The sequence below is a fragment of the Procambarus clarkii genome, chromosome 24, assembly GCF_040958095.1.
Source record: "Procambarus clarkii isolate CNS0578487 chromosome 24, FALCON_Pclarkii_2.0, whole genome shotgun sequence".
NCBI lineage: Eukaryota > Metazoa > Arthropoda > Malacostraca > Decapoda > Cambaridae > Procambarus > Procambarus clarkii.
Window position 1 is genome coordinate 26,384,246 of NC_091173.1, and position 22,934 is coordinate 26,407,179.

The 22,934-nt window shown below is 44.8% G+C and overlaps 1 protein-coding gene across 1 annotated transcript in view; it reads left to right on the plus strand.

Annotated features, from left to right (window-relative positions):
* LOC123753236 (glycine receptor subunit alpha-3) overlaps positions 1 to 22,934 on the plus strand; it is a 147,877-nt gene that overhangs the window by 114,580 nt on the left and 10,363 nt on the right. Inside the window, exons 5-7 of the mRNA XM_069330758.1 lie at positions 1,270 to 1,413; positions 1,772 to 2,010; positions 2,890 to 3,030. Of these exons, the coding sequence (XP_069186859.1) occupies positions 1,270 to 1,413; positions 1,772 to 2,010; positions 2,890 to 3,030 (524 nt within the window). The remainder of the gene's footprint in view (positions 1 to 1,269; positions 1,414 to 1,771; positions 2,011 to 2,889; positions 3,031 to 22,934) is intronic.

Here is a 22,934-nt window from a genome sequence, read left to right on the forward strand (position 1 = left end):
AGATTACCATCCGAGTTGCCGTCGGGGAAGTGGCTCAAATAGCCTCGGCTATCACTTCCTTTTGACGGCCGTGATGGTCAAGCGGATTAAGGCGCCCTGTAGTTACCAGTTGCGTTGCTTCTGGGAGTATGGGTTCGAGTCACTTCTGGGGTGTGAGTTTTCATTCGCATATAGTCCTGGGGACCATTCAGGCTTGTTCGCATTTGTGTTCCTCACGTGTGCCCCAAAGAATGAGGTGATTTGGTGAAATGCTATGCCCAAGATTACCATCCGAGTTGCCGTCGGGGAAGTGGCTCAAATAGCCTCGGCTATCACTTCCTTTTGACGGCCGTGATGGTCAAGCGGATTAAGGCGCCCTGTAGTTACCAGTTGCGTTGCTTCTGGGAGTATGGGTTCGAGTCACTTCTGGGGTGTGAGTTTTCATTCGCATATAGTCCTGGGGACCATTCAGGCTTGTTCGCATTTGTGTTCCTCACGTGTGCCCCAAAGAATGAGGTGATTTGGTGAAATGCTATGCCCAAGATTACCATCCGAGTTGCCGTCGGGGAAGTGGCTCAAATAGCCTCGGCTATCACTTCCTTTTGACGGCCGTGATGGTCAAGCGGATTAAGGCGCCCTGTAGTTACCAGTTGCGTTGCTTCTGGGAGTATGGGTTCGAGTCACTTCTGGGGTGTGAGTTTTCATTCGCATATAGTCCTGGGGACCATTCAGGCTTGTTCGCATTTGTGTTCCTCACGTGTGCCCCAAAGAATGAGGTGATTTGGTGAAATGCTATGCCCAAGATTACCATCCGAGTTGCCGTCGGGGAAGTGGCTCAAATAGCCTCGGCTATCACTTCCTTTTGACGGCCGTGATGGTCAAGCGGATTAAGGCGCCCTGTAGTTACCAGTTGCGTTGCTTCTGGGAGTATGGGTTCGAGTCACTTCTGGGGTGTGAGTTTTCATTTGCATATAGTCCTGGGGACCATTCAGGCTTGTTCGCATATATATATATATATATATATATATATATATATATATATATATATATATATATATATATATATATATATATATATATATTGTGACGGTAACGCGTTGGTGTTCGGCTGTTCAAAAGCTAGGGGTATGGCCTCGTCACATATAGAAACAAAAAATAGAAAATCTGGAACTTCGTCTGTGGTAAGGTAATGAGAAGACACACAAAACACAAGTAAATTTTAACAATGAAATTTCAACCTTCCGTGTACTCTCCAACAGTAATGTCAACCTTCTCTGTACTCTCCCACAGTCATGTACTCGCCAAACGAGGTGAAGTTCAACTGGAGGAAGTTCTCGCCGGTGATGCTGAACAAGGAGCTCAAGTTGCTGCAGTTCTCCCTCAAGAAGCCCTTGAACAACTACGTCAGGAACGTGTCCTTTGACGAGCTCGGCCGTAAGTGACCCTCTCCCTTCCCCCTCTCCTCTACCCTCCGTCAACCGTACACCTCCCCCCTCAACCCTCCGTCAACCGTACACTTCTCCCTCAACCAACAGAACCCCGGCTCTCAACCCTCCAGGGGGCGAACAAACAACGGTGATCTAACAATGAATCATGGTTGGCAACGTTAAACCTTTGTTCATTAAACGTTACTCTCACACGTTTGGTCTCCTGGGAATTATTTATGGTCTGTCTCTTCATGGTCTTTGATTTACATCATTTTATTTTTTATTTTTACGAGATTTTAATTTCTAAGCTAATGGGTACGAGTGGGCGAGGTGTGTTGACTGTTAGTGGTGCTCTGTGCTGGCAGATGGTGAGCGAGACGTGCGGCAGCTGGTGCTGGAGCTGGAGTTCTCCCGGGAGATCGGTCACCACCTGGTGCAGACCTTCGTGCCGTCCTTCCTGGTGGTGGCGCTCTCCTGGTTCAGCTTCTGGATGGACCTGGACGCCATCCCGGGGCGCGTGACGCTGGTGGTCACCTCGCTCCTCACCCTCACCACACTCTTCACCGGGATCAAGGAGGGCCTCCCGCCCGTCGCCTACGTCAAGGTTCGTGGCCCGCGAGCCCTCAACCACCTCTATGTATCTATACCTGCTGCTGTATACAATTATCTGTATATCTTGACGCTGAACTGGCAAATACAGTCAAATGCCTGCTAATGTAACTCTGTAGTCGACTGTAACCAATATGGAGCCCCGGTAAGCAGCTTTTTGTACTTTTTTATTCAATCAAGAAAAACTAAAGTTAAAACCCATACTAATATATTCCTAGGCCTGATATAGCGTATATATATATATATATATATATATATATATATATATATATATATATATATATATATATATATATATATACTATATTAGGCCTCAGATAGCATGAGTTAGACCTAGGATGGCTAAGTTAGGTTAAATATAAATATTGTGAGCAACGATATCTGCATAATACTTATTTCGTCTGAAATTATCATATCATCCATTCTCTCGAGGATGGAATGATAATTTGTATCTATCAAATTATCATTCCATCCATTTGACACTTAAGGCCAGTATCTTATTTTTTCAGAAAGGTTTACATTGCCTTTCGTCCCTATTAATTAATAATCGGTAGGGATAATAACTTGAATTTATTCCCAGATCTTATCCTGCATTTTTCATTTTTTCTCATAAGGACTATATCTTAGGTGTTTGATCTTCTATATCTTCTCTCAGCTCCCTGATCGTACCTCTCAGCTTCCAGATTCCAGTCTCTCAGTTACCTGACCCTGCTTCTCAGCTGCCTGACCCCATCTCTCAGGTGCCTGACCCCATCTCTCAGGTGCCTGACCCCATCTCTCAGGTGCCTGACCCCATCTCTCAGATGCCTGACCCCATCTCTCAGATGCCTGACCCCATCTCTCAGGTGCCTGACCCGTCCTTTCTCCTGTGCAGGCCATCGACGTGTGGATGGCGGGGTGCATGGTGTTCATCTTCTCAGCGCTCGGGGAGTTCATCATTGTCAAGTGGCTCAACTCCAAGAACATCTCCCACATGGTCGGACCCGGCTTCACCCCGCCCGCCCCACCACACACGGTACTACTCGGCTTGTACTCCCCCTCCCCCCCCACACACACACGGTACCACCCGGCTTGTTCTCCTCCTCCCCCCATCCCCCAACACACACACACGGTACCACCCGACTTGTTCCCGCCCGCCCCTCACCCCCAACACACGTACAACTCGGCTTGCCCCCCCCCCACCACACGGTACCACCAGGCTTGTCCCCCCCCCCCACCACACGGTACCACCCGGCTTGCCCCCCCCCCCACCACACGGTACCACCCGGCTTGTCCCCCCCCCCCCACCACACGGTACCACCCGGCTTGTTCCCCACCTCCCCCCACCACACAAGATAGCAATAGGGGGAGACCACAAGCCGTTCAATTTTGGTTTTGGGTCCAGGAAAATAGCCTTAGCAGACCTGACAGTTCCCAGTTACCCTGTCATACGTTTTTGGCTCAATTTTTTTTTCAGTCCCCAAATATGGACGTTCCTCTGGTCTCCCTGCTGGTCAGTTGTCGGTTACCCTGTCGGGTGGTTGTTTGCCATTGCGGGGTGACTTTTCCAGTCTCAGTATGGGGACTTACGTGCCGCCACTGAGGAGGAAGGACTCGGCTGGGCTGACATTTACCTGTCGGGTGGATATTGGCGTCATCAGCAACACTCTGTTTGCAGTTATGGGCGTGAAGGTGGAAGATCTCGCTGGTCTACAGGTCGTTCGTGAGGACAGAGTGGTTGTGAAGTTAGCCGAGAGTGGCTTGTTCAGGAGGCTTCTCGACCAGTATGAGGATAAGGAGGTGCGGCTGAACTATGGTCTCGGCTCTGTGACTGTGACGAATTTGAGTGTGGAGTACACATACGTGTCAATTAGGAATGCACCGTTTGAAATGTCTGAGGATCTTCTCCGTAGGACTCTTGCCAGGTATGGGCGTGTGGACTCTATTCGTGTATGTAGGTACACGACCGGCGACGTTAAGAGACTCAATAATGGCTGCAGGACAGCTAAAATGGTTCTTCGTAGGAATGTGCCTTCTTCTTTCAAACTTGCTGGCTTTACGGTCTGCTTCTCCTACCGTGGGCATTTGGCTGCTGCCTGCGACGCTCGGATGTATAATCGGATTAACGTGTTCTATGAGGCGGATTTTCCTCCATTGCCTGAGCATGAGGATGTCTCGGTTATGGGCGGTACCACTTGTGAGAGGACGGTCCCGGTGTCGGGTGACGTTCCAGTAAGTGCGGTTCGTGGTGTGGGTGTCGGGGTAGTGGTGGATGCGGACCCATCCCCGCCGTCGGATTTCTCGCCGCAGCCGGCTCCTTTGCCTCCACCTGCCCCGCCGGCCTTATCTCCAGTTCCTGTTCTAGTGTCGCCGGTGGGGTGTGGGCCTGTACCCCCTGTGGGTGCGGCTGTTGTTTATCCGGCTCGCGTGTTGCACAGTGAGATGCAGCCAGCCGTGAGCTCTACTCGGGTGCCTCCTGCTGGGGGAGACAGTTCAGATGATCTGCGGCCTGTGTCCAAGCTATCCCGGAGGGCTAGGAGCGTGTCACCCCCTCGTGGGTGGGCTGCCTAGTGTGACGATGAGGTTGATAGTGAGACCTGTGAGGCCTCCTGTGTCGCCTCCAGTGCCTACTGCTGTTGGATCGCCTCCTTGGGATTTTTTTTTAATTTTTTTAAATTTTGCCCCGAGGGGCGAGTTTATTGGGCAGCGCCACTCATCTTGTGAGTGGACACACCATCATAGCAGCATGTACAACACTCCCCAATAGGAAGAAAACCCGCTGGGTTGTTCATCCTGTCACTTGTACCCAGACACAGCTGGGACTTGCTTAACTGTCTCAAGTGAACAGCTCCTCAAACAAGAAGATTAACATCTATCAACCCGTAAAAGCTTACGTTATCTTGCGGGTGCAAAATGGGGGAATCTTTTAAGACCAGTATCAATATTTGACAAATAGTGTTTTCTTAACTCAAACAATGTGGGGTTTATTATTCTACACATATTCCTTATGTCTCTCAGGTGTTCACATTAACGTAGATAGTGGTCAAGGCGGTGTCCGTCACTCTCATCACAGATTCTGCAACTTCGCTGATCAACTGTTGTTTCCATTCCATATCTCTAAGGATATTTGTATCCAAGACGGATTCTCGCTATTACTGATTCTATCCCTCGTCCTCCTCCTCTTCGGCCATAATGATTGGGATTGCCAGCTGCAACCACGTTGTACCATCGTATAGATTCACTGGTTTGTGCTACTATCCTCCTTTCCTCAGTTAACTTGTCACCGTGATGTTGCCGACAATACCTCTAATTTGTAGTAGAGTCATGGGTATGAAGTATTCAATATGGTTTCCTTCAGCGCCTTCAGCAGCCAGCACATCTGCTCGTTCATTCCCACATATTCCAACATGGGAGGGGATCCACAGAAACTTGATGACTCTTCCCTGATTGGTAAGTACTCTCACAGCTCTCTTAAATTCAGCGACTATTGCAAGATTTTCTGCCCGATTTTTACTTAGGCTTTGCAGTGCTGCTTTTGAATCGGTGCAAATCACTGCACCATTAGTGTTCCGTTCAAGAAACCTTAACACCATAACAATGGCAGTTAGCTCTGCTTGCGTTGAAGAGGCATAGCTCTCAATACGCGCTTTTTCTTCATTTCTGCCTTGGAAAGTATTATCCTTGATTACCGTGTATGCTGCACCAGCCCTGCCATTGACAGGATTAGATGACCCGTCAGTGTAGATTTGATCTAGTTCATCTCCGGCTTCTTTATAAATTTCCTCGAGATACTTGTGCCTCATTTCTTGTGGTATCATGTTGGATTTTTTCGTTGCCATTTCATTGATGATGATCTTGCATGAGTCATCCTCCCAGGGAGGTAACCTCTCTACAGGCAGGAGCTCACGGGCTTGCTCAAGCAGGTGAAGCTCTTCGAGGTAGCAGACTGATCTGTGAAGCCATTTTTTGCTTCTCCTGTTTCCCCCTGAAAGTAGCACAGAGCTCAGTTTTTTCTTAGCAATATCTTTGTAATGGGGATCTCTGGCTATCCTAATTGCAAACTTAGTATTCAGCTCCTGAATTCTGCTTTTAACACTGGGAAGGGACAACTCCTCTCGTAGATTAGACGTTTTGGCAGTTCTTGGAACTCCAAGAATGATTGTCATGGCTTCATTTTGAATGCGTTCAAGCTTTTTCATATCGCTTTGGGAGTAGGTGCACAGAACTGGTGCGGCATAGTCTATGACGGAGCGCACATAGGCTGTCCTTGGGATGTTGCCCCTAGTGATCGTGACCTCGTAGTGGTACTCAGGAAGGATATGAGCCGTGAGGCCTATGATACTGTGCACGGTGGTGGGGGCCCTGGCGCATGTGTCCCCTGTGGTTACCCCTGGTGTGAAGGCCCGTGTGACTCTCAATGCGGCTCTCTGTGGATACCCTAGTATGTCCCATAGTGATCAGCCCCCCTCGTGCGGCACCCCTCCCTGTGGTTGCACCCTCAGGGGGTCATGCTCAGTGCGTCGCAATCTTTGGAAGTCACCATGGATGACCGGGTGCGTCCGGTTCCGTGGTACTCCTCTACAATATGGGTACCGAGGGCTAAGTGTTTTGTTTCTGGGGTGCCGGATCTGATGCCTCAGCCTTGTGCGTCGCCTGGTAGTCGGGTGTCCGTTGACGTTAAGCTCATTTGGGAGGCGTACTGCTTGTGGTTTCTGGCGCGGGAGTTTCATGATAAATATGCGTAGTGTGTGTGCTTGCATGATATGCTCCCTGAACGTTTATACTTGTTGCTGTGTATGCTATAATGTCTGTTTTGTTTCTGTGGTGTTATGGGTGTGTGTGTGTGTGTGCTTTCTGGTGTGTGTGTGTGTGTGTGTGTGTGTGTGTGTGTGTGTGTGTGTGTTTTATGTTTTTTTTTTTTTGGGGGGGGGGGCCAGGCCCTGCGTGATCCGGTATTTACTTTCATGTGTGTTTGGGGTGTGGTTGACGCTAGTTCCCGGTTCCTGTGTGTTCCTGTCGGGCGTTCGCAATGTTAGTACTGTGTGTGCTGGGTGTTCCGTGGGTTGTGTGTGTGTTTGGCGATTTTTAATTTTGTAATTTTGTTTCTGGTGTTTATTTGTGCCGTTTTGGGGTTTACAGTATGTGTTGTGGCCCGCCCCGTCTGGGTTGTGGCCCGCCCCGTCTGGGTTGTGGCCCGCCCCGTCTGGGTTGTGGCCCGCCCCGTCTGGGTTGTGGCCCGCCCCGTCTGTGTTGTGGCCCGCCCCGTCTGGGTTGTGGCCCGCCCCGTCTGTGTTGTGGCCCGCCCCGTCTGGGTTGTGGCCCGCCCCGTCTGTGTTGTGGCCCGCCCCGTCTGGGTTGTGGCCCGCCCCGTCTGTGTTGTGGCCCGCCCCGTCTGGGTTGTGGCCCGCCCCGTCTGTGTTGTGGCCCGCCCCGTCTGGGTTGTGGCCCGCCCCGTCTGTGTTGTGGCCCGCCCCGTCTGGGTTGTGGCCCGCCCCGTCTGGGTTGTGGCCCGCCCCGTCTGGGTTGTGGCCAGCCCCGTCTGGGTTGTGGCCCGCCCCGTCTGGGTTGTGGCCCGCCCCGTCTGGGTTGTGGCCCGCCCCGTCTGGGTTGTGGCCAGCCCCGTCTGGGTTGTGGCCCGCCCCGTCTGGGTTGTGGCCCGCCCCGTCTGGGTTGTGGCCCGCCCCGTCTGGGTTGTGGCCCGCCCCGTCTGGGTTGTGGCCCGCCCCGTCTGGGTTGTGGCCCGCCCCGTCTGGGTTGTGGCCCGCCCCGTCTGGGTTGTGGCCCGCCCCGTCTGGGTTGTGGCCCGCCCCGTCTGGGTTGTGGCCCGCCCCGTCTGGGTTGTGGCCCGCCCCGTCTGGGTTGTGGCCCGCCCCGTCTGGGTTGTGCAGGTTATTATTGTGTGTTTATTATATCTTTCAATTTGTTGTTTCATGTTTTCTGATTTACGTTCTTTGCTCAATGACGATTGTCCTATGTGTTTGTAATAATGTATTCATTTGTGTTTGTATTTGCTGTGACGTTTGTATTTGTATTGATCTATGATGAATTTATAAATGTTGGGTTCAGTTGTTGGTGGTGTGGAGCTGGAGCTTGTTGGTGGTGTGGAGCTGGAGCTTGTTGGTGGTGTGGAGCTGGAGCTTGTTGGTGGTGTGGAGCTGGAGCTTGTTGGTGGTGTGGAGCTGGAGCTTGTTGGTGGTGTGGAGCTGGAGCTTGCTGGTGGTGTGGAGCTGGAGCTTGCTGGTGGTGTGGAGCTGGAGCTTGCTGGTGGTGTGGAGCTGGAGCTTGCTGGTGGTGTGGAGCTGGAGCTTGTTGGTGGTGTGGAGCTGGAGCTTGTTGGTGGTGTGGAGCTGGAGCTTGCTGGTGGTGTGGAGCTGGAGCTTGCTGGTGGTGTGGAGCTGGAGCTTGTTGGTGGTGTGGAGCTGGAGCTTGCTGGTGGTGTGGAGCTGGAGCTTGCTGGTGGTGTGGAGCTGGAGCTTGCTGGTGGTGTGGAGCTGGAGCTTGCTGGTGGTGTGGAGCTGGAGCTTGTTGGTGGTGTGGAGCTGGAGCTTGTTGGTGGTGTGGAGCTGGAGCTTGCTGGTGGTGTGGAGCTGGAGCTTGCTGGTGGTGTGGAGCTGGAGCTTGTTGGTGGTGTGGAGCTGGAGCTTGTTGGTGGTGTGGAGCTGGAGCTTGTTGGTGGTGTGGAGCTGGAGCTTGTTGGTGGTGTGGAGCTGGAGCTTGCTGGTGGTGTGGAGCTGGAGCTTGTTGGTGGTGTGGAGCTGGAGCTTGTTGGTGGTGTGGAGCTGGAGCTTGCTGGTGGTGTGGAGCTGGAGCTTGCTGGTGGTGTGGAGCTGGAGCTTGCTGGTGGTGTGGAGCTGGAGCTTGCTGGTGGTGTGGAGCTGGAGCTTGTTGGTGGTGTGGAGCTGGAGCTTGCTGGTGGTGTGGAGCTGGAGCTTGCTGGTGGTGTGGAGCTGGAGCTTGCTGGTGGTGTGGAGCTGGAGCTTGTTGGTGGTGTGGAGCTGGAGCTTGCTGGTGGTGTGGAGCTGGAGCTTGTTGGTGGTGTGGAGCTGGAGCTTGGGTTCACTTTGGTGTTTCGGTGCCTCTATATTGTATGCTTTCATTGTAGTGTCTTTTGTTTTATAAATAAAAAAGAAAAAAAAACAAATATCGTCGCTGCGGTCTTAAAAAGGAGGTTCTTACGGGGAAAATAAACTCTACGGTCTTAAGCATTGTTAAGTGATTCCGCGTATCGATGATAGCTCTTGGACCCGGCTCTATACGTTGACTACTAATCTTCACTATATCTATATCTTCGCTGCTAATAGCCCAATTTTTATATTCTGCGCGTAGTAAATAAGAACAAGACAGCTACCGAGTTCCAGCTCCTGTCCCCCGCCTTAGTTTACTTGTATAGCTTCGTTATTAACAGTTCGAGTCCCCAGAGATTTAAACCCGATGTAATTTCAGACTTATTAGGAGAAGAAAATAGAGTTTGCGAGTTTCAGCTCCTGTCCTCTGCCTTAGTTCGCGTCTGTAGTTTAGCTATTAAATGTTCAATTTCGCCGAAATTTAAAATATAGTTATTTCAGATGTAGTAAAACAGAAAATAAAGTTACCGAGCTTCAGCTCTTGTCCCCCCGCCTTAGTTTACTCGTGTATTTTCGCTATCAGCTGTTCAATTTTCATAATATTTAAAAGGTAGCTATTTCTGACATCGTAAAATAGAACAATTCATGTTATACATAGCTGCCTAAGTTCAGTGTTCACCAAACTTAGTTATTTTAGAACAAGTGCCCTCACCTTTGCCCTCGCCTTTATTACAGTAGACGTAAGTCGTAACCTTACCCCTCAATACACCTGTGTAAATAAAGACTAGCCAGGACTAGCCACGTAATAATAACCTGTCATAACTTGCCTTATTTCTCCCTCTCTCCACCTAACTCCCCCCCCCCTCCCCCAGCCGCACCTACCTCCCACCCTCCATTTTCCCCGCTCCCATCTGCTTCCTTATCTCCTCCCTCACCCCTTAACTTCCCACGCCCTTATATTCCCCCTCACCCACCCCCTACTCAGCCCCCCCCCAACCTCTCCCTCCCTAGATCCCTTCTCAAGTCTGCCTTGCGAAAATTGGAATTTGAGTTTGTGTTCACATCTCTCATTTTTCGTGTTCATCTATAACTATAATGTTCTGATTCTAACTGTTCCATGAGACGAGGTCTTATGGAACGGTGTTTCTTGTAAAACAGCTCATACCGCAAATCTTATTACCACATTTTGTCATGACTCAAGTGTAAATACACAACACCTCCGTCACTTACATGTTCTAACATGTTCTCCACATGTTCTCTTTACAACTTGTTACATGCTTCATGGAGTAATTTCTTCATAATATTTCTAAACTAAAGTTCATCTCCGAAACATCGTTACACATCAAATGTCTCATACCATCTTTTTGTTCCAATGATATACCCAGAGACACCAAGCATACCCTCAAAGACGTCCAAGATAATCTCAATGACATCAAGAATATTCTCAGAGACATCAAGGAAACTCTTCCAGACATCAAGAATAAACTCAGATGCATCAAAGATACACTCAAAGCCATCAAAGATACTCTTCGTGACATCAAGAATCAATGTTACACTCAGAGACGTTAAGAATACTCCTCTAGACACCAAGAATGCCCTCGGAGGCATCAGGGATATTCTATAAGACATCTTCATACATTAAAGAATCTCTCTAAGACATGTTCTTAAGCAATAACATGTTCCCAGATAATTTAATTAACATTCGTATTCTTTAACCTGTCTTTATGTAAAAGGAATACACATTAGGACTTTTGTATGCATTAAATAAACTCGCATTGTAACAAACATTACTTGTCATTTAATATATAAATTACTCTATGTCAATTGTGTCAATTGTGCATCATATTTAAACTATAAGTTGCGTCATTATGTAGTCACAATCAACTTTAAGTGTTACATCAAGCTAAACATATGCAACTTTTCGTAACATTTGTAACACTTCTTATTTCTGTAACTTCCATTAAACGGTTGTTTCTCTCTCATATTGTGGGAAATTTTCCAACAAATAGTTTATTATATTTATAGATTATTTAGAAGGACTGTAAAAATAATTTGTGAGTGGAGTGAATGAGGTTTAATTATCAGTTGGATGTTTCCACATCTAGAACATTCTGGCGGGTAGTCAGTAATGATACATCAACCTAATGAATTTAATATGTTTGAATAATTTCCATGATAAATTTGTATAGGTAAATAATGGCTATGGAGTTAGTAAACTAACTACAATATCATAACTAAAGGTTTATAAACTTAGCTGTCGAGCAGGTAATTACATGTTCTAACAACTTGTTGTTAGAACATGTAATTATGTTATGCAAATTTGAAGTGCGTCTGACAGTCTTCCGAAATCAGTCAACTTCTAGCCTCAACGTGATGGCGTCGTAGACACGTGACTCACAAGTGGAGATGACTAACTCCCACTGGTATCCTTCCACTCTGTGAAGAATGTACAATGTAACTTCTATAAAGTTATAACAATTTCAGTTAATCTCCATGAAAGGGATCAACCGTTCAAGGAATTAAACTTACTCGGATCATGTTGGTGTTCCAACGTCATAACAGCCGGACGATCTAAAAGTTATTATGGCCAGAAAAAACTAATAGATAGTTACTTATCCAAGCGGAGGTGATGTCCCCAATGTTAGATGAAGCAAGCAGCAGCGTTGGGAACTCGTAATCACACGAAATATATGAAAATTCAAATTATCAATGTCATCGGAAACATTGAAATGGAATCGTAACATATTTAGTGTAACGTGTGTTGGTATTATGTGCAACAGATGGCCCTGTTTTCCATAAAAAAACATGTTTTTACCTGTCAAAGGTGTGACATCTATATAGTAGGTATATAAAAACACGCGCCTATTCGAATGCAATGCTATGTCAAAATTTCAAAGCAATCAGTGAAGATTTTTCGGATATTACAGCATGTGTTGCTCTTACGTCCAACAGATGGCGCTGTTTTTAAAGAAAAGCCTGTTTTTTCCTGTTACAGGTGATGCATGTATATAATAAGTATATAAGAACACGCGCCTATTCGAATGCAATGTAGTGTCAAAATTTCAAAGCAATCGGTAAAGAGGTTTCGAAGATTACCCCTCACATGAAAAACATTTGAAAACACAGTTATTAAAAAAAAAACAAGTTTTTTCCCGTCACAGACGTGACATCTATACAGTGTGTATATAAAAACTCGCTCAGATGCGAATGGAACATTGTGGGAAAATTTCAAAGCAATCAGTGGAGAACTTTTAGAGATTAGCGATTTTGAACAATCGAACATTTACATTATTATTTATATAGATTAACCTAACACATCCCCACCGAATTGTTGTTCATTTTATATTTCCTCTAACTTTCAAATAATTTATAGGAAAGTCTGTTTACAACATCTAATCCTTCATGCTTTGTCATACTTTGTCTTCCCTTCTATTGCTCTTATGTTTATGTTTTTCATCAATTAATGCATTAAAGTTACACATCTTATCAGTTGTATCTACGTTTCCTGTGTGACATTTATGTTTGTCAATCTATGTTTCATACATTTGTTTAAGCAATTTTAAAGACTTTGTTAGAGATTGGTGTTTATGCATTTTCAAGGGTTAATGGGTACAATGGGTATTTAAGCATTTTCAGAGGATTTTGTTATATATATTTGTTTGTTCTTTTCAAGAGATATTTGTTAAAGATTAAATGCATTTTTTTCAGAGAATAAAATAAAGTGGATAAGAAAATACATTTTAAATTAATAATTTTACTTATTTATTTATTTACATGCTAGAAGGTACATTGGGTTTATGAGAGTACAGAGCACTGATGATTTTTACATTCTAGTGAAGCCACTGGCACACATAGCGTTGTGGCAGGTCCTTAATCAAACAGGTAATTTTAAGTAGGTAATTTCTAACAAAATTTTAAAAATGTTTACAGACACATTGTAAGAAAATTTGACAAAGATTAGTAGGTACACTAAGGTAGAGTTTGAGGGTTATCAACATTGTAGCATAATTTGACGATTATTTCAAGGTATAATGCAGCAAAATATGCATTCAATATAACTACCATGATATAAGATAATAGCCATGATAACAGTGGTAAAGTTGAATGGCTTAGGCACATATATTTGGGGGATTGGGTAGCAATAGATACATTCCGAGTTTAGTCTACCTAGAGTTTTCCTACCTAGAGTTTCACTAGGTAGGAAACTATGAAGATTAACTATTAATCTTCTATGAAAATGAAACTATTAAACTATTAACTATGAAGATGAAATTAAGTACTTTTTGGTTTTATTTTGTGAATAAGGCAAAAGTTAAACAGCTTTTCAATTCATTAGGAAGTGAGTTCCATAGACTAGGTCCCTTTATTTGCATAGAGTGTTTACACAGATTAAGTTTGACTCTGGGGATTTCAAAGAGATATTTATTTCTGGTGTGGTGATAACGGGTCCTATTACATCTGTCCAGGGAGAGTATCAGAACAGGGTTTGCATTTAAGAACAGGGTTTTGTATATGTAAATGGCACAAGAGAATGTATGGAGTGAGTTTATGTTTAGGAATTTAAACAGGGAAGCTGAATGTTTTCTGAAAGAATTGAGTTTAAACAATAACAAACAAGAGTTTGTTATTGTTCTGATAGCAGATTTTTTCTGGGTGATGATAGGCTTGAGGTAGTTTACAGTGGTTGAACCCCGTGCACACATACCATATGTAAGATGTCTGTCTCAAGCTCAATTGCATTTGTTGATTTACTTCCAAATAGGATGTAGTAGGTCTTTGTTATGTTTACTGTGAGTTTGTTGGTTGATATCCATAATAATAATAATATAGGTATATTATAGGTGTAATAATAATAATCCATAATAATAATAATAATATTGGTTTAAGAATGTTAGAGACATTAGGCAGATCATTGATGTATATAAGAAATAGGAGAGGTCCTAAGATGCTGCCCTGTGGCACTCCTACGGTTAATGGTAGAGTGGGAGAGGTTATATTATTGATGGCTACACATTGGTGTCTGTCACTTAGATAGGGTAATGTAGTTCAGAACATGGCCTTGCATTCCACAATGTTTGTTACAGTGTGAGTTTATTAAATGCATAAAGAAACCCTAAAGAGTATTCTTTTTACATAAAGACAGGTTAAAGAGCACAATTGATAATTAAATTATCTCAGAACATATTATTGCTGTCTTGGAGATATTTTTTAATGAATGAAGATGTCTCATAGAATATCCCTCATGCCTCTGAGGGCATCCTTGGTGTCTCGAAGAGTATTTTCGACGTCTCTGAGTGTAACATTGATGTCTCCAAGTGCATTCTTGATGTCTTTGAGTGTATCCTTGATATCTTTGAGAGTATCCTTGATGTCTTGAAGAGTATTTTTGATGTCTTAGAGTGTATTCTTGATGTATCAAAAAGTATTCCTGATGTCTTTGAGATTATCTTAGATGTCCCCGAGTGTACCCTTTTTTCTTTTTTTCATGGATATTCCTGTGCGGGCCCTAAGCCTCTGGCTGGCCCACTAAATGTTGCTTGTTTCTGTTTTACTTGGGCGGAGTATGAGTATTTATGACTCGAATGGTCGCTTCAGTAAGATTTTGCAATATGTGTTTAACAACTTCTTCTGCTCTATTGAATCTAAGTTGAAATCTTAATGGGTTTGTAACTGTGCACTGTGTTAGATAATGTTCCAGTGGTCTGTCGGGCATTTCGCCACAGTGTTGATATTTCCTCTCATCTTCCGGAACCTGTAAGCCTATTTCCCATGCACATGGGTATCCAAGCCTGATGCGATGTAAGTGTACTTCTGTTGCTCTACTGTTCCCTTTCATCAAACTAAGCGGTTCGTAGTTGGTTGAATTCTTGTACCAACCCGCAGATCCTGATGTTGCAACTGCTGTGTTGTGGTCACTGTACATTTATTTATTTATTTATTTATGCATATACAAGAATGTACATAAGGAATGTGAGGATACAAATATGGTAATTACAGTCTTGTAAAGCCACTAGCACGCGCAGCGTTTCGGGCAGGTCCTTAATCTAAGAAAATTTTAAGGAGGTAAATACTTGCAAAAATTATAGACAAAAAAATGATAACAGATTACATGAAATGAAAAAAAAAGATGAGAGAAAATTGTAGGTACAGTATATTAAAGCACATAGGTAGCTGAGATTGATTGCAATGACAGCTTGAATGGTAGTTGACAAAAAATTGGTAGGCACAATACAGCAGAAACAATATAAGATTGGTTGCAATGACAGCTTGAATGGTAGTTGACAAAAATTGGTAGTCACAATACAGCATATGGCTAGCACATAGAAGAAGACAGCAATGAACACAATGATAAGGTTGTTTGATATTACATAAAAATTAGGAGATTGGGTAACACTAGGTACAGAGCAAATTTAAAGCTCAGTGTAGGAAACTAAGAAGATGAAGTTAGGTACTTTTTGGTTTTGCTTTTAAATAAGGCAAAAGTTTTACAGTTTTTCAATTCACTAGGGAGTGTGTTCCATAGACTAGGTCCCTTAATTTGCATAGAGTGTTTACACAGATTAAGTTTGACCCTGGGGATATCAAAGAGATATTTATTTCTGGTGTGGTGATAATGGGTCCTATTACATCTGTCCAGGGAGAGTTTCAGAGCATGGTTTGCATTTGAGAACAGGGTTTTGTAAATGTAGTTGACACAAGAGAATGTGTGGAGGGAGTTAATATTTAGCAAGTTTAGGGATTTAAACAATGGAGCTGAGTGTTGTCTGAAAGCAGAGTTAGTTATTATTCTGATAGCAGATTTTTGCTGTGTGATGATGGGCTTAAGGTGGTTTGCAGTGGTAGACCCCCATGCACAGATACCATAATTAAGATAGGGGTAGATTAGTGCATAATATAGTGAGAGGAGAGCAGAGTTAGGAACATAATATCTGATTTTGGAGAGTATACCAACTGTCTTAGAGACTTTCTTAGTTATGTGTTGAATGTGGGTGCTGAAGTTGAGTCTCTTGTCTAGGAATAGGCCAAGAAATTTGCCATCATTTTTATTACTGATGTTGATGTTGTCTATCTGTAGCTGAATTGCATTTGATGATTTGCTTCCAAATAAGATGTAGTAAGTCTTTTCGATGTTTAATGTTAGTTTGTTCGTTGACATCCATAAGTGGACTTTTTTTAATTCATTATTCACAACATTATTTAGTGTATGCGGGTTGAGGTTTGAATAGATAAGAGTAGTATCGTCAGCAAACAGTATAGGTTTGAGAATATTAGAGACATTAGGCAGATCGTTTATATATATAAGAAATAGAAGAGGTCCTAAGATGCTGCCCTGTGGCACTCCAACGGTAATTGGTAGAGTGGAAGAAGTTGTATCATTGATGGTTACATATTGGTGTCTGTCACTAAGATAGGATCGGATGTAGTCAAGGGCAAGGCCTCGGATTCCATAATGCTGGAGTTTAAGTAAGAGGTAGTTGTGATTAACAGTATCAAAGGCTTTTCTTATCTTTTGCATTGCTTTTCTTATCTTTTGCAAATCTTTTACATCTTTTGCATTGCTCTGTTTCTAATTACTTTCTTAATCTGTGATAGACTCTGTGGTATGTAAATATCTACATTTCTTCTCTTAGTTGCAAGTTTTGCAGCTTCGTCTGCAATGTCATTTCCTATTATTCCCACATGACTTGGCACCCAGTTGATAAGTACCCGTCGGCCTTGTCGTTTGAGTGTTTGCATTAATGATATGACATTTGTGATCAGATGTATGTTATCACATATGTGTTCTTGTTGCAAGGTTTCAATGGCGGTTCGGGAATCTGTATGTATGATAACATGTTGTCGGTGTTGAGCAAGAGCATGTTCCAAAGCCTTTTGAATGGCTAGCATCTCTGTTTGTAAAGTCGAACACCCATTTGAGAGTCTCCAACTATTTACAGAGTTTCCTGCTTTAACTGCACCTCCGGTTTCTTGTCCCTGCTGGTCTACTGATCCATCTGTGAAGTAAGTGAAGCTGTTGGATGCCAAGTTTGCTTCTATATGCATCTGTGCAATGTTACGTAGCAGATGAGGATTTGTCTGGTTCTTTTTTCCTTCAATAACCATAATCTTAAAGTCTGCTGGCAGAGATTCCCAAGGGGCTTGCATAACAAAGTCTGCATGTATTTCGTCGACACCATTCTCAGTGACTGTGTTTGTTATATCGAATGTATTGATGGTGTTTATCGCACAATGGGTCCACCTGTTGCTATTGGAGGCTCTTCTGTCCAGAGTTAGTGCTCCAGTGATTATATTTTTTAAGTGAACTGATTCTAGGTCTAGTCAATATCTTGGTCAGCATGCACGCAGCGATCCCTTTTACCCTTATTTCAATCGACGTTAGCTTGGTTTCTATAGTCTTAGGTTCAGTGTTTTAGTCCATCTGGGAGCTCCTGTTATGATTCGCAATGCATCGTTTTGAATAACCTCAACGTTTGCCCACTGACCAGGAGAAAGAGTGAGTAAGGCAGGCGCTGCATAATCAACTAGGGAACGAACGGCGTGTATGTAAAACATTCTTAACACTTTGTGTCCCGCTCCTAGACGGGGCCCTGTGATTGCTCTCATTATATTTAATCGTGATTTTGCTTTTTCCTTCAGCTATTGGATTTGCTTGTTGAATGTCATTTTAGAATCTATCCACACTCCGAGATATTGATATTGTGTAAACCACTGAAGGTTAATGTCTTCAATGCGTAGGTGCCTGTCTGGAGTGTTGCCGCCTAATCTCATTGCCTTAGACTTCTGTGCAGATATTTTTAGCCCTAAAATGCTGCATTCAGATGTTACTTTATCTAATGCACCTTGTGCTTTATTTAGAAGTGAGGAACCTGTAATGACTAATGCTATATCATCAGCATAACTTAGCAATTTAACCCCTTCTGTAAATGTCATGATAACAAGGTTTTCCATAAGGATGTTAAAAAGACTAGGACTGAGGACTCCTCCTTGTGGAGTCCCATTCTCATGCAGGTGGTAGTCCGACGCTTGTCCTTGCAACTTTACTCTGGCATGCCTGTGACTTAGGTAATCTTGAATCCATGCTAGCATATTTCCCTTTACACCTATTTTAACTAAGGTGTGTAAAATTGCTTGCGGGCTTGCAAGTTCGAATGCTTTTTCTAGATCAAGGAAGATCACTATAGCTGGACCCGAGTTAACTGTTCCTAGTAATGTTGCTATGTAGTTTGCAGTACCTACTCCTCTAGTGAAGCCAAATATGTGTTATGCAGGTCTCCAGTCTTCCACAGTAGCCTATTTAAGACCATCCGTTCTGCAGTTTTACTACTGCATGATGTTAATGAAATGGGTCTGTAATTGCCAGGTTCTTTCGGCTTAGGAATCGGTATGATGTCTGCATTCTTCCAAGAGGTTGGTAGTTTGCCTTGCTGCCAAGATGCATTGATGACGTCCAATATTCCTTGTTCTCCAGCAGGACCTGCATGTGCGATCATTGAGTATGTAATGTTATCAGCACCTGGTACAGTGTCCTTAACACCTTTTTTGGTTCTGATTAGTTCTTGTTTGGTGAAGGGACAGTCACATTCGTCATTTATAGCTATGCTCTCATGAATGGCTGTCAACCTCTCTTGTTTTAATTGTTCTTGCTGCCTTCGGACCATTGCAGGAAGCTGATATGAAGCTGTTCTTTCTGCAAATTGGAGAGCAAGTCTCTCAGTCTCCTGCAATGGTTGAACACATGCCTGTGGTCGGGCTGGTCGACCTGATATAGTTTTAATCTGACTCCATATCTTGCCAAGACTACTATGTTCATTTAGAGTTTGACACCACTCAAACCATCTTGCCTCCTTTACTTCTCTAGAAACTCGTCTTGCTTCAGATATCACCGCTCTTAGCAGAGTTCTTCCTTCTGGTGTGGGGTTTCTCTTTAGATGTTTTCTGAAGATGTTGACTCTGTGGTTCTGTTCTTTAACTTCATTACTATAGAACCAATAGTTCTTTCGTTTTGTGTTTCCTGTGATAATGATTGGAATAGCTTTGTTTGCAGCAGCTGCAATGGCTTCCTGCAGATTGGTCTCGTGTATGTTCAAATCCTCAGGTGGCGTGTATGTTGCATACCATTTTTCAAGTTCCTCTTGGTATATATTCCAATTGGTCTTTCTTAAATTCGACCTAGGCTGTGCAGGTGGTGTAGGAGGTCGTTCTATGTTTAGTGTTGTGACAGTAGCATAGTGGTCACTGGTGATCACCGGGTCTACTTCCCACTTCGCCTGATGCTTGAGTGCTGTTGAGATTAATGTAAGATCAAGGGAACCTCCTAGAATGTGAGTGGGTTCCCCAGTGTTGAAAAGTGTAATTTCAGGTACTTCTCGCAGAGCTGCAGCTAAATGGCGCCCATCTGCATTGGCTGGCCCAGTTGCACCTAACTCTTGATGATAAGCATTAAAATCCCCAGCAATAATTACATTTTCCAGCGTGGCGAAGGCAAGCACTGCCTCTGCTTCTAGTTTACGTCTAGGGGGCTTGTAAACGTTGTATATGAGGAGCTCAATATTAGCCATATTCACTGTTACTGCTAATACCTCTACTCCATCCCCACATGAAACTGGGTCTATTTTCTTGCTGGGTATGGTGTTCCTGACTAGGGTCATTAATCCTCTTTGTCTCCCCTGCTCATACGGTATAACATAGTGCTGATATCCAGCTAATCTGAAGGATTTCGTGGCTGGGAAAAGAGTTTCTTCCAAAACGATTATATCTGCTTTCGTGCTGATTGCAGCCTCCTGAAGTGTGTGGTTTTTATTCCCAAGACCTTGTATGTTCCACTGCAGTATTCGTAATGGCCAGACGACGGTTACGGTTGGTGTTGTCTGTTCTAGTAGAACTCCTCTTCGGGATCGACCTCTATATTCTCCACCTCGCAAGTCGTGTCGCTGCAAATCGGACTACATTGATTGCTCGTGGTCTTCCCCTGCATTGTTGGAATCTGTGCATAACTGTGGTCCATCACTCTGCTGTTGGTATTGTTGCATGTCGGACTGCATTGATTGCTCGTGGCTGTTTCTTGTGTTGTTGGAACCTGTACATCTCTGCTGTTCAATACGTCTTTGTTGGTGTTGTTGCATATCAGACTGCATTGGCTGTTGTTGTCTGTCTCTTGTGTTGTAAGATTCTGTTGATCTTGGGTGGTCACTGCTTCTTGCAGTTGCTGTTGTGAATGTTGATGTTCTGGTGTCTGGACTACCCGACTGTTGTTGGAAGTCTGTATGTCCATGTTGCGTTGTTTGTCCTCTTGTGCTCCGTCTTGTCTCAGACTGTCTGTTTCTTGTGTAACTGTGGTCTGCTGCACGATCTTGTCCATTATCACACAAGTGATGTCTTGAGTCTCTTGCTGTGAGGCGTGAGGCGTCATCTGTAGGCAATTGATAATGGTTTCTGCCATGATCTTCACGATGTTTTTCAGCTGGACCTCGGGGGTAAAACTGTATATCTGTTGTGTTGATTCCTAAAGTAATTGTTTTTTGCTCTTTTTCATTTGCTGTATTTCTGCAGCACTTGTGTATTTTCTGATTCAGAATTAATAGATTCGGGAAATTTTGCTCTGTGAGAGTGTGTGTTGTGGGTGTGCACGAGTGTTCCAGACGTTGGTGTTGGTGTATGTGGTGCTGATCTGTGTGTTTATCCTGGCCTGAGCTGTCTGCACTTTTTCTTTCCGTGCAGAGCAGGTTGTGCTCCAGGCATGATGTTTGCCTCCACAATTTGAACATTTGGCTGTTGTGGTCTGGTTTGCCTTGTGCTTGGCTATGCAGTCTTTGGTTGGATGTCTCAGGCTGCACACTCCGCATCTCTCCTGTCCGGTGCTGTGTGATTGATGGTGGCCGTATTTCTGACACCTGAAGCAGCACAGGGGTCCCGGGACGTATGGCCTCTGTCGGTATGTTCCCCAATTTCCAAGATTGAATGTTTCTGGCACATGTCCCATGACGGTCACCAGAACCTGACGTGTTGCTGCCTTGTCTACTTTTGTGTGGCATCGTTCCGCATTCAGAATTTGCCTGTGTTCTGGTACTGGATCCAGGGGAAAGTCGATTGGGTATCCCAAAAGCACGACTCGTGTGCGTCTTTCTGAAGGGTCCAGCTTTTCCAAGCATACAGGTTTCCCCTGCAGTACTCTTACTTTTTCTAAGTAATTTGCAGTCTGTTGGTCTTGTGGCGTCATTATTATTTCTCCTTTCAGGTTGACTGTAATGGAAAGTTTGAGCTCTGGTTGTTCTTTTTCCATCGCCGTTACTACTCCATATGCTGTAGGAAAGTGGTCTGTCTGCATTATCTTGAGTTTTGGAAGATGTGCAGAGTCTGGCGATGGCTGGTGTGTGACTGGTGGTGTCCTCTCCTGTCTCATACTGTTGTCCTGTGGCTGTGTTGTGGAGAGAGGTACATTGTCTGACACTGGCTGGTGTGAGACTGGTGGTGTCCTCTCCTGTCTCATACTGTTGTCCTGTGGCTGGGCTGTGGAGAGAGGTACAGTGTCTGACACTGGCTGGTGTGAGACTGGTGGTGTCCTCTCCTGTCTCATACTATCGTCCTGTGGCTGGGCTGTGGACAGAGAAGCATTGTCTGACACTGGCTGGTGTGAGACTGGTGCTGTTCTCTCTAGGTCCATTACGTCTGCTGTCTTGCTGGTAGAAGCAAGTGGTGAAGCCTCGATAGCAGTTTTCTTCGGTGCCTGTTGCACATCGGTCCACTGTCCCTCCTTGTCTGAAAGCTGCCTCCATTTCCTCTTTCTCTTAGCCTTCCCCATGACTCTCCACGTAGTGAGGACCGAATCACTGCCCTACCTAATGCCTGAGACACTCCTAGGCCTGGAGAAATTCATTCCCCTCCAACGGAGGTCGTAGAATGATTCCCCCAGGTGGAATCAGGGATACCTAACACCTAAAAGAGCAAGTTTTGGTCTATCTTTCCCTGTCAGGCTCAGTACACATTCTAAGGTGTTCCCTTATGGCGCTGCCCGCGGGATATCGCCTTGCCCTTCAGGGCAGGACTCGAAGTGACCTGGTCAGTGATACGGTCCTCAACAAAAAAAAGTGCAGTACGAGAGTTTGGGTCGCCTGTGTACTGGGTCGCGCAGAATACCAGTCAGCTGGACAGCAGATAATCAACAATGTTGTTTCTCCGTCAATTGTAGACGAAATCGGAATTGTTTCCTTCTAAACAAGATATTGTCTGGGTCTTGGAGTACTGATGTATTCTTCCTCACAAAACCGCGATGAATTCAGCTTATGGGTGCTCAGAATCGTGAGGTTTTCTGGAAACAAATCCGTGTGCGGCCAGCTAGCTATGGCGCCGGCAGCGGTTCTGAGTGTATCTTGATGTCTTGAAGAGTATCTTTGATGGGTTTGATTGTATCTTTGATGGGTTTGATTGTACCTTTGATGGGTTTGATTGTATCTTTGATGGGTTTGATTGTATCTTTGATGGGTTTGATTGTATCTTTGATGCCTCTGAGTGTATTCTTGATGTCTAGAAGAGTATTCTTGATGTCTTTGAGTCTATCCTTTGCCTCTCTGAGTGTATCATTGGGGGATAAAGATGATATGAGAGCATCATTTGACGTGTAAAGATGTCATGGAGAGTAACTTTAGTAACTGTCATTTATTGCTGAGAGGTCTATTTTCCTGGACCCAAAGCCAAAATAATGCGCTATTCAGTCCCCCCCCCCCCAATACTACTCACGGTAATGCCCGGCTTGTCCCCCCCCCCGCCCCGCCACCCCCCCCCCCCCCGCCCCGCCACCCAAGGCACCGCCTGCCTTCTTCCTGCCCCCCCCCCCACATGGTGGGTGCCACCTACCCCCCCACACATGGTGGGTGCCACC